The 17,613-nt window shown below is 42.0% G+C and overlaps 1 protein-coding gene across 2 annotated transcripts in view; it reads left to right on the top strand.

Moving 5' to 3' along the window:
• LOC110485710 (glutamate receptor ionotropic, NMDA 2B) overlaps window positions 1-17,613 on the top strand; it is a 131,748-nt gene that overhangs the window by 90,233 nt on the left and 23,902 nt on the right. For both annotated transcript variants that reach the window (XM_090195773.1, XM_090195774.1), the window contains 4 exons: window positions 11,305-11,419; window positions 11,743-11,951; window positions 14,969-15,137; window positions 16,472-16,625. In XM_090195773.1, coding sequence (XP_090051899.1) covers window positions 11,305-11,419; window positions 11,743-11,951; window positions 14,969-15,137; window positions 16,472-16,625 — 647 coding nt within the window. The remainder of the gene's footprint in view (window positions 1-11,304; window positions 11,420-11,742; window positions 11,952-14,968; window positions 15,138-16,471; window positions 16,626-17,613) is intronic.

The following is a 17,613-nucleotide window of genomic DNA, read 5'->3' on the forward strand; positions in this document are numbered from 1 at the left end:
TATTTCACCTCTGTGTCAAATAGTGTGAGTCCTGGGGCTGGAGATTGGTCCAACATGTCTGCTAATTCATTGATATAAATGTTGAAAAGATTTGGACTCAAATTGCAGCCTTGTCTCACACCTCGACATTGTGAAAAAAATTCTGTTCTTTGGTTTTTGATTTTTATTGCACACTTGTTTTTTGTGTACATACATTTTATTAAGTCATACACCTTACCACCAAGCCCACTTTGTAGAATTTTGTAGAATAGCCCTTCATGCCAAATCGAATCAAATGCTTTTTTAAAGTCAATAAAGCAAGCAAAGATTTTGCCCTCTTTTTTTTGGTGGACGTGTTTATTAATTAGTGTGTGTAAGGTGTATATATGGTCAGTAGTGCGATGGTTAGGGAGAAAGCCAATTTGACATTTACTTATTACATTTTTTTCTTGAAGAAAGGTTTGAATTCTTGAATTCAAAATGCTACAGAAAATCTTTCCCAAGTTACTGTTGACGCAAATTCCCCTGTAATTATTGGGGTCTGATTTGTCTCCACTTTTGTGGATAGGGGAGATGAGCCCCTGGTTCCAGACATCAGGGAAGCAGCCAGAAGTTAAAACCATGTTGAACAATTTAAGCACAGCATTTTGCAACTCAGGTGTGCTGTTTTTCAGCATTTCATTTCTGATGTTGTCTACACCACAAGCCTTTTTTGATTTAATAGATTTTAGCTTTTCATTTAGTTCTTGTTGGGTTATTGGGTAATCTAATGGATTTTGGTTGTTTTTAATGACTGATTCCAGGATGTTCAATTTTTCTTTAATTTCTAATTGGTTCTGGTTTAAGTCTTTTTGTGGGATGTTTTTGTATAGATTATCAAAGTAAGTTTTCCAAATTCCTACATCTTGTATGGCTAATTCTTGTGGCTTTGTTGTGCTTAAATTGTTCCACATGTCCCAGAACTGATTTTGGTCAATTGCGTTTTCAATTTCATCAAGTGTCTTGTTGGTATAATTCAATTTCTTGCATTTCAGTGTTTGTTTATACTGTTTCAGAGTTTCAAAGTATTCATATCGTAGCTCTGGGTTGTTTTGCTGCTTATGTTTTTTGTTTGACATTTGTCTTAGGTGTTTTCTAATTGTTTTACATTCATTATCAAACCATTTGTCAGTAACATTTTGATTTTTGCTTCTGATGTTGCATTGCTTTGGTTTTCTCAAATTTGCTTTCGATGCTGCTTTTTGGAATATGCAGTTGATGTTTTGGGTAGCTGAATTGACACCATCTTTATTGTTTTGGTACTGTGAGTTATTGAAAAACTGTATAGAGTTCATAATTTCATTTGAGTTCAATGTTTCAATGAATGCCTCTGCACTGTTTGGAGCCCATCTGAACGATTGGTTTATGTTGTAAAGTTTATTGGGCTGTTTTTTTGAATGAATATTGCCGGTTAATTTCTTCAGAAACACGTTGATCTGACTGTGATCTGACAATGGTGTCTGTGGTCTGACAGTGAATGCACTAATGGAGGAGGGGTCAATGTCAGTGATGGCATAATCGACTACACTTGTCCCAAGAGCTGAGCAGTAAGTAAACTGACCTAAAGAGTCCCCTCTGATTCTACCATTAAGCATGTACAGGCCTAAGGCTCGACAGAGATGTACTAACTCTTTTCCATTTTTGTTCAGTATTTGGTCAGGACTGTTTCTATTATTTATAATAGGGCTACTGTACAAGGAGGGGTGTCCAAATATGTGGTGGTTACCTCCCGCATCAGTGTAGTCAGGCTCAGAACCTGTTCTTGCATTGAAATCTCCACAAAGAAGCACTTTACCCTGCGCCTGAAATGTAATGATTTCTGTCTGGAGATTGTCAAAAAACTGATCATCATAATATGATGAATCTGAAGGAGGAGCATAAGCTGCACATATGTATACATCATTGTCACAATAGATTGTACCTTTGTTAAGTTTTAGCCAAATGTGAGTGGTACCTTTTTTCATTTCATTCAGTGCTAAGTCCTGCTTATGCCAAATGATGATTCCACCTGAGTCTCGGCCCCGTTTAACATTTTTATGTTTGATTGATGGTAGTAAACTTTCTCTATAGCCTGAGGGACACTGAGTATCTATGTCTCCACGACACCATGTTTCCAGTAGGATTATGATGTCCTGTCCCTTGATGTTTTTAATCAATTCTGGATTAGTTGTTTTATAACCAAAATGTGAAGAGTATAGGCCCTGGATATTCCAAGAGCTGATAGTTAATGATCTCATTTATAATAAGTGATATTCACTGGTTTGAGTAAAGTACATCGAAAAAAAAAAATATATATATATATGTATATATACATATATATACATACACACATACACATATACATATATATACATACATATATACACATATACATACATATATACATACATATATACATACACACACACACACACACATACATACACACACACATACATACATACATACATATATATATACATATATATACACATACACATACATATATATATATATATATATATATATATATACACACATACATGCACATACACATATACACACATACATACATACATACACACACACGCGCACACACACACACACACACACACACCATTACATATAATAATTATTATAATACCGGTGTCAATACATTTAGGAATATTTGTAAACAAATGAATAAGAATGGAATAAGATTGCATTGTACTTATGTTATGTGCAATCTGCAACCCTGTGTGTTTGTGTGTGTGTGTGTGCGCGTGCGTGCCCGTGTGTGAATTAAAGGGACTGTCTAGCTCAGTAGTCTGCATATTAGTTGCAGTAGTTGGCGCACCTCTCCTATCTCTGATTGTTCTAGGGGTCTTCTGCCAGAGGTTACCTCAGCATATGTAGGCTGACGATCTAATTGATACATGGTGTGGACTGCATCATGTGGTCTACTTCCCTGAAGGGCAGTGTTCTGACCGACCCTGGAGTAGTGGTCAGAGCTGTGTTGTGATGGGCTGGGTCTAGTAGAGCTGTGTTGTGATGGGACAGGTCTAGTAGAGCTGTGTTGTGATGGGCCGGGTCTAGTAGAGCTGCGTTGTGATGGGCCGGGTCTAGTAGAGCTGTGTTGTGATGGGCCGGGTCTAGTAGAGCTGTGTTGTGATGGGCCGGGTCTAGTAGAGCTTTGTTGTGATGGGCCAGGTCTAGTAGAGCTGTGTTGTGATGGGCCAGGTCTAGTAGAGCTGTGTTGTGATGGGCCAGGTCTAGTAGAGCTTTGTTGTGATGGGCCAGGTCTAGTAGAGCTGTGTTGTGATGGGCCGGGTCTAGTAGAGCTGTGCTGTGTTGGGCCTGGTCTAGTAGAGCTGTGCTGTGTTGGGCCTGGTCTAGTAGAGCTGTGCTGTAATAAGCCATGTCTGGCTCTTTTCTCCTCGGGATGGTGGAGGTACTGTTGTTTCAGAAGGTGGGGCGGGGGACCTTTGTTGCTGGGGTGATGGGTGTGTGGGTCCCTGCCAAGTGTTGCATCTTTTAGGTCCTTGGCAAAGGTTCTGATACTGTCCTGATCAAGATGTATATTATCATATAAGTGTTGACATGTCAGAGTGGGGTGGTGAGCCGTTCTGACGTTGAGCAGTGAGGCACAGTCCACAGTGATCTGTTGATTTATTTTGTCGATCAACTTTTCTGGGAAGTCTTTTCTTGGTAGGAGGGTGGACACAACTATATTGGTTGTTGGGAACATAGCCTGTGCCCGTTCTGCCACTCTTCTCACTGCCCCAGATACATTTTCACCTTTGGCATGAAGGTCGTTTGTGCCAGTGTGGATGATGATGTTGTCAGGGGTGTCAATCCTGGTCTGACTGAGTAGCTGCATTGCACTCTCAGTTGTAGGACACCAGAACTTATACACCTGGTGTCTAGGGAATAATCTTTCCTGGACTAAGAACTTCCCATTTGAATCAATTAGAATTGCAGTTGTGGGTGATTGTCTGGGTGGAGCAGACTGGGAGGCTGGTATTCTGACCTGGGCTGGAGCAGACTGGGAGGCTGGTAGGTTGACCTGGGCTGGAGCAGACTGGGAGGCTGGTAGGTTAACCTGGGCTGGAGCAGACTGGGAGGCTGGTATTCTGACCTGGGCTGGAGCAGACTGGGAGGCTGGTAGGTTGACCTGGGCTGGAGCAGACTGAGAGGCTGGTAGGTTGACCTGGGCTGGAGCAGACTGGTAGGCTGGTGCAGTGTCATCCGGCTGTGTAGTGGAGGCCATGCTGGTCTCAGGTTCTGCTTGTGTTGTACCAAGCTGGTGGACATGTTTTCTAGATGCAGAGGACACAATGACTCTCTGCCGGTTGAGGGTGTCAATGTACCTCTCTTTTTGTTCGAGCTCCTTTCTAGTTGTGCTCAGATGGTCTCTGAGGTCATCATTTGTCTGACTCAGCTTGTCCATTCTGCTTTCTAATTTAGCTATGGATGCTCTGCTCTCCTCCCTGAACTGTTTCATCTCTTCTTTGAGTTTCTGGACAGTGTCCTCCTCTTGAAGCTTCTTCTCTCTGAGTTCTATGACCTCTGCTTCGACTAGAGAGAGGGTGTTGTGGAAACGTTGCATAGAAGGTGTTCTTATTGAAATTGTCATGTCCTTGACTCTGTCTGCTGCAGGTGAGGTAGGTAAAGGGACGTTGAGGGCTTCCTGCTGGGTCACAGAGACCATTGGGGTCTGCTTTTCTCCATCTCCCTCCTTGACTTTTTCCTCATTTTCTGAGATGATGTCAGCGTCTTCTTTTAGGGTAGCAAACCTATTCTCAAAAGCCTGGAGGCTTGAATCATTGCCTTGTATCAATACAGTTCCATTATTATATAAGTTTACTGTTTGATATGTGTTGCTCTGGTCAGCTTCTTCAAAAATGCTGATCTGACATCCTTGGCTGATGCCCCTCTTTTTTGAGAAAGGGAAATGGTTGCAAATAACCTTTTTCCATATGTTCCCTCGATTGGTATTAAAAATTAAATTTGCTCTTGTTTTGTAACTGGTAAGATCTGCAAACAGGCATTCATGGTTCTGTCCCATCAACAAACCTTTGAAACTTTTCTTAGCTTTCTCTGTTTGGATGTCTGGTGGGTAAACAATTTCCATAGCAACGCTGGTGATGTTGGCTACAATGTTGCAATAGAAGTGCTGTTTCTTGTATAATGCTCTCTTGTTTCTTCAGAGGACTGTTTCACTTTGTTGTCCTTTTTTCTTTTCCTTTTTCTTCTGTCCTTATTTTGTCCTTATTTTGTCTTCCTTTCTTCTGTTAACTAGATATTTTTTTTGTTATTCTTTGTAAGCTAGCTAGCTTCTTCCAGGAGAGTCCCTAGCAACTGCTTAGCAACATGTAAACAATTCAGCTAACAATTCAGCTAGCTAAGATAACTGTATAAGTTTATGAAAAATAGTTACTTTTTTCAAAATCCTTTTTTCAAAATCCTGTCTTTTTGGTTTGTTGCTTGTATTGTCTTCTATTGAGTCTTGCAGTTTTCTTTTGATTTTTTCGATGTACTTCACTCTAAAAAACCATTTAAATCTCAATATATACAGGAGCTCATTTTTCAGCAGCTGCTCTCTCTCTCTCTCTCTCTCTCTATCTCTCTCTCTCTCTCTCTCTCTGTCTCTCTATCTCTCTCTCTCTCTCTCTCTCTCTCTGTCTCTGTCTCTGTCTCTCTCTCTCTCTGTCTCTCTTTCTCTCTCTCTCTCTATCTCTGTCTCTCTCTCTCTCTCTCTATCTCTCTCTCTCTCTCTCTCTCTCTGTCTCTCTCTCTCTATCTCTGTCTCTCTCTCTCTCTCTCTATCTCTGTCTCTCTCTCTCTCTCTCTATCTCTCTCTCTCTCTCTCTCTCTCTGTCTCTCTATCTCTCTCTCTCTCTCTCTCTCTCTCTCTGTCTCTGTCTCTGTCTCTCTCTCTCTCTGTCTCTCTTTCTCTCTCTCTCTCTATCTCTGTCTCTCTCTCTCTCTCTATCTCTCTCTCTCTCTCTCTCTCTCTGTCTCTGTCTCTGTCTCTCTCTCTCTCTGTCTCTCTTTCTCTCTATCTCTCTCTCTCTCTCTCTCTCTGTCTCTCTATATCTCTCTCTCTCTCTCTCTCTGTCTCTCTTTCTCTCTATCTCTCTCTCTCTCTCTCTCTCTGTCTCTCTATATCTCTCTCTCTCTCTCTCTCTGTCTCTCTATCTCTCTATCTCCCTCTCAGTATTTTTTAGTTGAACAGTTGGTAAGCGAGAGGCATAATGCTAGCGGCTGCGTACTGTATGGCAATGATAAAGCATTAGGTTTTTTTAGCTCCAGTCGATTGTTTTTTTATTTGTCTTAGTCTTGGGGGAATTCAGACATGGGGACACGTCACATGACGCATAAAAGCTACATCAATACTTCACGGCTACAAAATGACAAATGGCACTGCCTGGTACAGTTATATTCCCAGCTTGCATCAATATATTTATCTCTCCATTTAATGTAGGGCTGGATGGAACCATTGATATAGACTCAAGTGTATCTACTCTGCGTCTCGTAAGTGAGTCTGTCGAAAGAAGTGAGAGACAGAAAGAGAGGAGTTCAAATCAAAATCAAATCAAATTTTATTGGTCACGTACACATGGTCAGCAGATGTTATTGCGAGTGTAGCGAAATGCTTGTGCTTCTAGTTCCGACAGTGCAGTAATATCTAACAAGTAATCTAACAATTCCACAACAACTACCTAATACACACAAATCTAAGTAAAGGAATGAAATAAGAATATATACATATAAATATATGGATGAACAATGACAGAGCGGCATAGACAAGATGCAATAGATGGTATAAAATACAATATATACATATGAAATGAGTGATGCAAAATATTTAAACATTATTAAAGTGGCATTGTTAAAGTGACTAGTGATCCATTTATTTGTGGCCAATGATTTCAAGTCTGTATGTAGGCAGCAGCCTCTGTGTGTTAGTTATGGCTGTTTAACAGTCTGATGGCCTTGAGAGAGACTGACTGAGCTGAGACTGAGCTTCTTTCTGTCCCAGCTTTGATGCACCTGTACTGACCTCACCTTTTGGATGATAGCGGGGTGAACAGGCAGTGACTCGGGTGGTTGTTGTCCTTGATGATCTTTTTGGCCTTCCTGTGACATCGGGTGCTGTAGGTGTCCTGGAGGGCAGGTAGTTTGCCCTCGGTGATGCGTTGTGCAGATCGCACCACCCTCTGGAGAGCCTTGCGGTTGTGCTCTCAATTGTGCATCTGTAATGGATTGGGTGGTAGACTGGGTAAAACATTTTTTTAAAGATGCCCCCTATCTCACTCTTTCGTTCTCTCTTTCTGTCTCTCTCTCTTATCTCTCTTTCTCTGTCATCCCCCACTCTCTCGGGTGAGATGACTGTTCTCATGGCAACGCAGCAGATTGCTTGAAAATCGCTGTGGTTGTTGGGTGCCATGGCAACACATTACATATGACGGGGAGTCTTCCTCTGTTGGGGTTTTTGTTAACAATCATACATGTCACCCACGGTGACTGACACACGTCTCAGTCAGCACAGTTCAGTAGAGCGCCACACTCCACACACACCTGCACTTGAACATGGTCAGCTTGGTTAACATGGGTGGCAACAAGTGGGTGTTCCTTTGGGTGGCGTTGCATTTTTTGGTTTCCTAATTCAAATTCTAATGTTAGGCACCTACTGCTAATCCCATGTTGCATGCGCTTTACACTAGTACAGTACCACACGTTACGTGGCAGGCATTTTCAGGGACGCTCTGTATTGGATGCGTACAGCGCTTCGAAGGCGTGTTAGATTCAGTCAAATACATACTGCGTAGTGACAAGGTGTAGTAGGATCTCGCTTTGTCATCTTCATCATCATCTGTCCATTGTTCTTTCCCCTCATTGTTGAAATGATCTGGTGCCCTCAACTCTGTGTTACTGCCAGTTAGCTGTCTCAGGAATCTCATTAAGCACACATTTAACTCCGCACGTTGCTGCCCTCCCTCTCTCTCTGTCTCATTTATAGACCAGTATTTATTTATTTCCTGGACTAGAATTGTTTCGGAGGCAGGCAGAGAGTTGCCATGGAGATGGCGGCCGCAGCCGCGGCAACTAACACCCCAGAAAGGAGAGAGAGAGAGAGCGAGAGAGAGGAAGCGAGGGTGGTAGGTCACGGGTGGGGGAGAATGATTTGAGTTTATCTGGCAGTGGCATGCACTTGTCGACACACACAGTACATGCTGATACTTATTCACACAAGCACTTTACACATTATGACTCTCTCTCTCTCTACTCTCGCTCTCCCTCTTACTCTCTACTCTCTCTCTCCCTCTTACTCTCTACTCTACTCTCTATCCCTCCCTCTTACTCTCTACTCTACTCTCTCTCTCCCTCTTACTCTATACTCTCTACTCTCTCTCTCCCTCTTACTCTATACTCTCTACTCTCTCTCTCCCTCTTACTCTCTACTCTCTACTCTCTCTCCCTCCCTCTCTCTCTCCTCTCTCTCTCCCTCTTTCTCTCTACTGTCTTTCTATTCTCTCTCTCCTCTCTTACAACTCCCTACTCTCCTCTTTCTCTCTCTCCTCTTTCTCTCTCTTTCTATTCTCTCTCTCGCTCTTTCTCAATCTCTTCTTTCTCTCCTCTCTCCTTCACCACTCTCTACTCTACTCTCTCTCGCTCCCTCTCTCCCTCTACTCTCTCGCTCCCTCTTTCTCTCTACTCTTTCTACTCTCTCTTTCTCTCTATTTCTCTCTCTCTCTCTCTCTCTCTCTCTCTTACTCTCTCTCTCACTATCTCTCTCTCTCTCTCTCTCTCTCTCTCTCTCTCTCTCCTTTCTCCCTCTCTCTGTCAGAAGTGAGTGTTACAGACTCTCAAAGTGGATGAGCTGTGCTACGGTAGCTTAACTTGTTGTTAACTGACTTGCCTAGTTAAATGCAGGTCAAAAAAACTGACCAAGCAACATAAAGAACATTAACATACAATAACTCAGGTTCTCAAATTAAATGCCTTCATGTCTTCTGTGCATTTGTGTGTATTTCTGCAACCATGTTATCATTTCCACTGTGTACATTAGGGTTTGCAGTTGATTTAGAACCGGAAATATGCGGTTGGGTCATTCCACCAATTCGTTGCCTTTTGAGAAGTTTAACTTAGTCCCCAAAAAACGTTTGATTTCACATCATTTTAACATAAAGACAGTCAGACACACAGTACATGCTGATACTTATTCACACAAGCACTTTACACATTATGACTCTCTCTCTCTCTACTCTCGCTCTCCCTCTTACTCTCTACTCTCTCTCTCCCTCTTACTCTCTACTCTACTCTCTATCCCTCCCTCTTACTCTCTACTCTACTCTCTCTCTCCCTCTTACTCTATACTCTCTACTCTCTCTCTCCCTCTTACTCTATACTCTCTACTCTCTCTCTCCCTCTTACTCTCTACTCTCTACTCTCTCTCCCTCCCTCTCTCTCTCCTCTCTCTCTCCCTCTTTCTCTCTACTGTCTTTCTATTCTCTCTCTCCATTTACACATTATGACTCTCTCTCTCTCTACTCTCGCTCTCCCTCTTACTCTCTACTCTCTCTCTCCCTCTTACTCTCTACTCTACTCTCTATCCCTCCCTCTTACTCTCTACTCTACTCTCTCTCTCCCTCTTACTCTATACTCTCTACTCTCTCTCTCCCTCTTACTCTATACTCTCTACTCTCTCTCTCCCTCTTACTCTCTACTCTCTACTCTCTCTCCCTCCCTCTCTCTCTCCTCTCTCTCTCCCTCTTTCTCTCTACTGTCTTTCTATTCTCTCTCTCCTCTCTTACAACTCCCTACTCTCCTCTTTATCTCTCTCCTCTTTCTCTCTCTTTCTATTCTCTCTCTCGCTCTTTCTCTCTCTCTTCTTTCTCTCCTCTCTCCTTCACCACTCTCTACTCTACTCTCTCTCGCTCCCTCTCTCCCTCTACTCTCTCGCTCCCTCTTTCTCTCTACTCTTTCTACTCTCTCTTTCTCTCTATTTCTCTCTCTCTCTCTCTCTCTCTCTCTTACTCTCTCTCTCACTATCTCTCTCTCTCTCTCTCTCTCTCTCTCTCTCTCTCTCTCTCCTTTCTCCCTCTCTCTGTCAGAAGTGAGTGTTACAGACTCTCAAAGTGGATGAGCTGTGCTACGGTAGCTTAACTTGTTGTTAACTGACTTGCCTAGTTAAATGCAGGTCAAAAAAACTGACCAAGCAACATAAAGAACATTAACATACAATAACTCAGGTTCTCAAATTCAATGCCTTCATGTCTTCTGTGCATTTGTGTGTGTTTCTGCAACCATGTTATCATTTCCACTGTGTACATTAGGGTTTGCAGTTGATTTAGAACCGGAAATATGCGGTTGGGTCATTCCACCAATTCGTTGCCTTTTGAGAAGTTTAACTTAGTCCCCAAAAAACGTTTGATTTCACATCATTTTAACATAAAGAGGCACATGTTCAAAAAATAAAAATGAACGTAACAGGGTTGACAATTTCATTTGAAATCAGCCATAAATCCCCTTGTGACAGGGGGAATGGAAGCTTGTTATGTGCATCAGGGAGTGGCAACTGAATGCAAGCTTCACAAAATCATAGAAAGTGTTAAAACATTTTATCTATGGGTAACAGGGTTGACAGGTTAATGCCCGACCCGCTCAGTTTTCCAACACAAAACACCAGAAATGTGTCAAAAAGGGTAGAACCAGCTCACCTGCTTTCATTATATGATTTGACTATTAGATGATTCATGTCTCTTTAGAATTTCGTTTTCACAAAGCAATAGTTTCAACGTGTGTAAAGGCCCCGACGTAAATGAATCACTGATCACGTGAGATAAACACTAATGTTAAGAAATGACTTTGTCAAAGCAACAAAGCGATGAGGGCTTCGTAATGACAGAGCGTGTTAAAAAGTCACAGGCGGGGCACGGAGGGACGTGTCAAAACGCCCAATCTTTCATTTATTGATTTCTCCTTGTGTTCTATATTAAAAGGGCACTTCATTTAATAGAACAGCCTTTTAAAATTCAATATTGAAGCACAGTTTCTACTTCAAATGTCAAAGGCGATCCGTGTTATTGTAAGTCACCCCTGTAGCACCTTCTGATTTTAGTCAAATGTATGAATGTTACTGTAGTGTGAAACCTCAATGTGTCATGCAGTATATTAGAGTGTTTAGCGGGCAACACTTTACATCCAGTTACTCTTCTAGCAGTCAGTCAAGTCATTGTTTTTGTTTGAGTTCAGCTTTAAGACATTCTTTAACCCGTGTTGTAATGGTGTAGTAACTGTAGTAACATTGTTTCCTGGCAGGTATCTGATGAACGTGACGTTCGAGGGACGCAACCTGTCGTTCAGTGAGGATGGATACCAGATGCATCCCAAACTGGTCATCACCCTGCTAGACAAGCAGAGACGCTGGGACAAGGTGAGTATCTCTCGTCTTCCTCTCCTTCTCTTTCTATGTCTCTCTCTCATTCTCTCCCTTTCTCTGGATTCTTTCTTTGATTTCTCAATCTTTTTCTTCCTCTCTCCCTCTCTCTCTTTCTCATTCTCTTTTCTCTTTTCTCTTTCTTTCTCTTTCTCTCGCTCTGTTTATTTCTCTTTTTCTTCCTCCTTCTCTCTCTTTCTCTCTCTTTATTTGTGTTTTATTTGTCGCTGATTATTTATGATTATGCACACCACCCAATCCTTCGTCCCTCCTCTCTCTCTCTCTTCACTCCCCTCTCTCTTCCCTTCTCCCATCCCCAGGTGGGTAAGTGGGAGAACAGCTCCCTGTCCATGAAGTACCACGTGTGGCCCAGGTTTGAGCTGTTCTCCGATGGGGAAGCCCGGGAGGACGACCACCTGTCCATCGTGACGCTGGAGGAGGCTCCCTTTGTCATCGTGGAGGACGTGGACCCCCTCAGTGGCACCTGCATGAGGAACACAGTGCCGTGCAGGAAACAGCTTAAAATACTGTAAGACAACTATGATCCACCTTAACCAAATACACAACCCTATACTGTATTCCCTCTCTCCTATTGATCATATATTGAGTGCTGATGACAAATTCAACTACAGTCTTTTATACCATTACCTCCTTCATGAAACAACTCAAAATACTGTGAAAACTATAGACCTATATCACTGTCACAGGTGGCCGGTGGCACCTTAATTGGGGAGAACAGGCTCATAGTCATGGCTGGAACGGAATCAATGCAATGGTTTCAAACACATCAAACACATGGTTTCCAAGTGTTTGATACCATTCCATTCACTTCATTCCAGGCATTATTATGAGCTGTCCTCCCCTCACCAGCCTCCTGTGATCAGTATTGAATATAGACGTCAATGTTTAGGTTGTCACACCTGTAGCTCAAAATCCTATGAGAACCATAGACCAATATCTCTATTAAAAACAGAGCAATATCTCTATTAAAACAGACCAATATCTCTATTAAAACAGAGCAATATCTCTATTAAAACAGACCAATATCTCTATTAAAAACAGACCAATATCTCTATTAAAACAGAGCAATATCTCTATTAAAACAGAGTAATATCTCTATTAAAACAGAGCAATATCTCTATTAAAACAGAGCAATATCTCTATTAAAAACAGAGCAATATCTCTATTAAAACAGAGCAATATCTCTATTAAAAACAGACCAATATCTCTATTAAAACAGACCAATATCTCTATTAAAACAGACCAATATCTCTATTAAAAACAGACCAATATCTCTATTAAAACAGACCAATATCTCTATTAAAAACAGACCAATATCTCTATTAAAACAGACCAATATCTCTATTAAAAACAGACCAATATCTCTATTAAAACAGACCAATATCTCTATTAAAAACAGACCAATATCTCTATTAAAACAGACCAATATCTCTATTAAAAACAGACCAATATCTCTATTAAAACAGACCAATATCTCTATTAAAAACAGACCAATATCTGGATTAAAAACAGACCAATATCTGGATTAGTACCAGACCAATATCTCTATTAAAACAGACCAATATCTCTATTAAAAACAGACCAATATCTGGATTAAAAACAGACCAATATCTCTATTAAAACAGACCAATATCTCTATTAAAAACAAACCAATATCTCTATTAAAAACAGACCAATATCTCTATTAAAAACAAACCAATATCTCTATTAAAAACAGACCAATATCTCTATTAATAACAAACCAATATCTCTATTAAAAACAGACCAATATCTGGATTAAAAACAGAGCTCAAATTCTACTTTTAGGGCAGAAAATGTCTAGGACCTTCATGGCATCTATAAAATGGAAGCATCCGGTTTTAGGGGAAAAGCAGAAAAGAGGCAAAGCCTGAACATGATGCTTCCGGTCATCCATCGACCCCACTCAGGTGTTTATTTTACGCCTGCTACATTAGGTTAATAAGCCCTTAAGCATCATAATACCTGTGACTCAACTTAATCAGCTTCTGTAATTTATTGTTTTTATTCACATAACAGATACATGAAGTTATACTAAGGGTATACCTTAATGAATGAATTAAGGGTACGTTAACCTTTGTTATGTTTACTCTATATATAACATGCTGGAGGCTTTGTACTGTATGTCCTGTCTGTCTTGTATTTATTTTTCTCTGCTGTCCATATCTCTCTGTCCCCCTCCCATTTCCATGCCCATACTTTTCTATCATCCTCTCTCAATCTATTTGTCTTCTGATAACCCCCATCCCTTCCCTCCATCTTCCTATATCTGGACTATTTTACTTTTCTCGTCCACATTTTGTTCAAGCTTCACTACACTTACCCTTCTTCAGTTTCTCCACTTCACCTTGCCCTCCCACAATGGATTCCCCTCATTGCCCTCCTTTTTCTCTCACTCCTTTTCTTTCACTCCATTTCTCTCTCTCTGCTGGCCTATCTAAATTCCCTGTAGCTCTTGCCTCTCATTCCTTGCCCTTTCCTCTTTTTATTATTGACATTTCATCCTCTTCTCACCTCTCCTGTCAACCTCACCATCACTGTTTATTTATTGTTTCTCCCCCTCTCACCTGACCATCCTGTACCTGTCCCCCCTTCTCTTCTGGTCATCCTGTACTTGTCCCCCCTTTCTTTTGATCATCCTGTACCTGTCCCCCATCTCTTCTGATAATCCTGTACCTGTCCCCCCTCTCTTCTGATCATCCTGTACCTGTCCCCCTCTCTTCTGATCATCCTGTACCTGTCCCCCTCTCTTCTGATCATCCTGTACTTGTCCCCCCTCTCTTCTGATCATCCTGTACTTGTCCCCCCTCTCTTCTGATCATCCTGTACCTGTCCCCCTCTCTTCTGATCATCCTGTACTTGTCCCCCCTCTCTTCTGATCATCCTGTACTTGTCCCCCCTCTCTTCTGATCATCCTGTACCTGTCCCCCTCTCTTCTACCTCTCTTTGATTGGCCCCAATTATTTTTGCCCTTTGACCCACCTGGTCATTGATTTCTTCCTGTGCCCCATTATCATTTTTCTCTCTCTCTCCCTTTCTTATCTTTCCTCTCTTTCTCTTTCTCTTCCTCTCACTCTTATCCTTCTATTTCTCTCTCTTTGTCTCACTCTATCTCTCTTTCTCTGTCGTTCTCCCTCTCCCTCCCTCTCTCTCTTATCCTCCTATTTCTCTCTCTGTGTCTCACTCTACCTCTCTTTTTTTCTGTCGTTCTCCCTCTCCCTCCCTCTCTCTCTTATCCTCCTCCTTCTGTTTCAATTTCAATTTTCTATTTAAGGGTCTTTATTGTGGGAAACATATGTTAACATTTCCAAAGCAACTGAAATAGATAATAAACAAAAGTGAAATAAACAATAAAAACAATAACAGTACACATTACACTCACAAAAGTTCAAAAAGAATGAAGACATTTCAAATGTCATATTATATTATATTATATGCAGTGTTGTAACTATGTGCAAAATAGTTAAAGTACAAAAGGGAAAATAAATAAGAAAATCTCTCTCTCAGCAACCAGACAGTACCTGGCCAGTACACCAAGCGCTGCTGTAAAGGATTCTGCATCGACATCCTGAAGAAGATCGCCAAGCAGGTCAAGTTCACCTATGACCTCTACCTGGTCACCAACGGAAAGCACGGCAAGAAGATCAACGGCACCTGGAATGGAATGGTCGGGGAGGTGGGAGTTTGTCCGTTCTTTCTCACTGACTCTCTTTGGCCCTTTTTTTCTTCTCATTTTTTTCTCTTTTGGCGTTCTGACTCTTATCTCCTTATTTCCAGATCTGGGTTCGATTAGTATTTGAAATGTGTTCAAATACTTTGACTGTTTGATTGATTGAGCCTGCCTGAAGTACTAGGAGGGCGGGGTTTGCACGTGTGGGACTATTCTATTGCTTCTATCGCGCCAGACAAGCTCGATTGAGTGCAGCACAAAGTCATTTGACAGAAGATGAATACTATTTGAACCCAGCAGGTCTGATTTGACTGCCTCTATATCCTAGCCTGCGGGGGGCTTTGATCCGCTCATTTCAAGTCTGGGAGAGAAGAGGAGAGGAGGCTCTTCATCAGACTCAGAGAGGGAGAGTTAGCAGTGGGAAGAGCCTCGGGGAAAGCCCTTACCTCGCCGGCATTAATTCCCATATTAAATCACATAGCACGTGTTAGATACAGCAATGTACTGCATCCTCTATGAAAGGATGTCCAAGTTAAACGACCGCGGGTGGGACGAAGAAACGAGTAGCCTTGCCTGACTACTGATCAACGTTGTGTTTTTATATCAGGGACAGAGATGCTGAGGAATGGATTCATCTGGCATTATAAAACCTTTGACTGGATTCTGTAGTAAAACGACAGGGAGACGTGTCAACGTAGGCACACCCGGCTTATGCAAATGCACAGGCATGCATGTGCTCATCATCTAAGCACGCAGCTAATGATTTCATTTAGATAGGAGAGCAGGAGGGAGCCAAAGATAAATGAGGGAGAGAAATGGCCACAAACTAATGAAAAACATCAGGAGGAGGAGGGAGAGAAGAGGGAATAATTCATGCTCACTCTGCTATGTGTTTACCCTGTTAACACAGCCTGTTGTGGCCCACTTTTATACACTGCCCAAGGCCTCAGGTATTAACAGCTAAATATACCTGTAGAGACTTAGAGGAGGGATGGGAGTGAGTGAGTGGAGGGAGGGATTAGGAAATAGGGGAGAGAGCAGGGGAGGGAAAGGTTTGTGGAAAGAACAGAGCTATTTCCATCTGTATTAGTCATTCACTATACAGTGTAGTAACCCAGTTTCCTTCTCCTTCATTATTTTTCGCAGTCACGTTTCGTATCAGATCTAAAATGGTAGTGTATGTGAAGGGAAAAGGTGACCTCTCACTGATATACAGTAGTCTACAGTTGTAGTATAAAGTAGTAACCCAGTTTCCTGCTCCTTCGCTGTTTCTCTCGGTCCTGTTTTGTATCAGATCAGAAAATGACCTCCCGTTGACCTTGTCTCTCTCATTGACTCAGGTGGAGCAGAAGAAGGCCCACATGGCCGTGGGGTCGCTCACCATCAACGCGGAGAGGTCTGAGGTCATTGACTTCTCCGTGCCCTTCATCGAGACGGGGATCAGTGTCCTGGTCTCCCGTAGCAACGGCACTGTCTCCCCCTCCGCCTTCCTTGGTGAGAATCAGAGTACCACTGGCACCTGGTGTTGATGGAGATGCTTCACATCCATATGTCGTGACTTGACTTTAACATTATTCCGAAGACTGTTATTTATCTAATTAGCTAAATATGTTTAATTGTTACCCAATTAAATTATTAATGTAACAATTAACTCATTAGGGTCTGGGGCACCATGAGAGCGGTTCTTTAAAGAGTTACCATCTCCCGAAATAAACTCTAATAAGGTCTTTACCTATCACATATATAAACAGTCAACTTATTAATCACAACCTCGTATCATATCATCATTTTGAACAGTCGTAACCTTCCCTTTGCATCTGCAAAACCCCGAGCCTTACTTATGATGTAGTATTACACAAATTGGTTGAATTATTTATTTTCTAGCTAATTAAATGGGAACACATGATAAAAAATACACACTCTGTGTCACGGCCGTTGAAAGAAGAGGACCAAGGCGCAGCGTGGTGAGCGTACATTTTCTTTTTATTAGAAAAGACGCCATAAACAAAGTCAACTTCCCACAAAGACAGGTGGAAAAAGGGCTATAGAAATTCAAATAATAGAACATAGAATACCCACCCCAAATCACACCCTGACCAAACCAAATAGAGACATAAAAAGAAAACCTGAACCTATAGGGGACGGTCTGGGTGGGCATTGTGGCGGCTCAGGTGCGGGACGCAGACCCCACTCCACCACTGGCTCACCCCACTGGCCGACCCCGGACTGGGAACCCTCATAGCGGGCCCCGGACTGGGGACCCACACACACACACACACAGACATGGTAAATAACCACACACACACACACACAGACACAGACACAGACATGGTAAATAAGCACACACAGACACAGACACACACATTATAAATAAGCACACACACACACAGACACAGACACACACATGATAAATAAGCACACGCACACAGACACAGACACACACATGATAAATAAGCACACACACACACAAACACAGACACAC

The sequence above is a fragment of the Oncorhynchus mykiss genome, chromosome 13 (genome assembly GCF_057628025.1).
Source record: "Oncorhynchus mykiss isolate SJ-2025 chromosome 13, ASM5762802v1, whole genome shotgun sequence".
Classification (NCBI taxonomy): domain Eukaryota; kingdom Metazoa; phylum Chordata; class Actinopteri; order Salmoniformes; family Salmonidae; genus Oncorhynchus; species Oncorhynchus mykiss.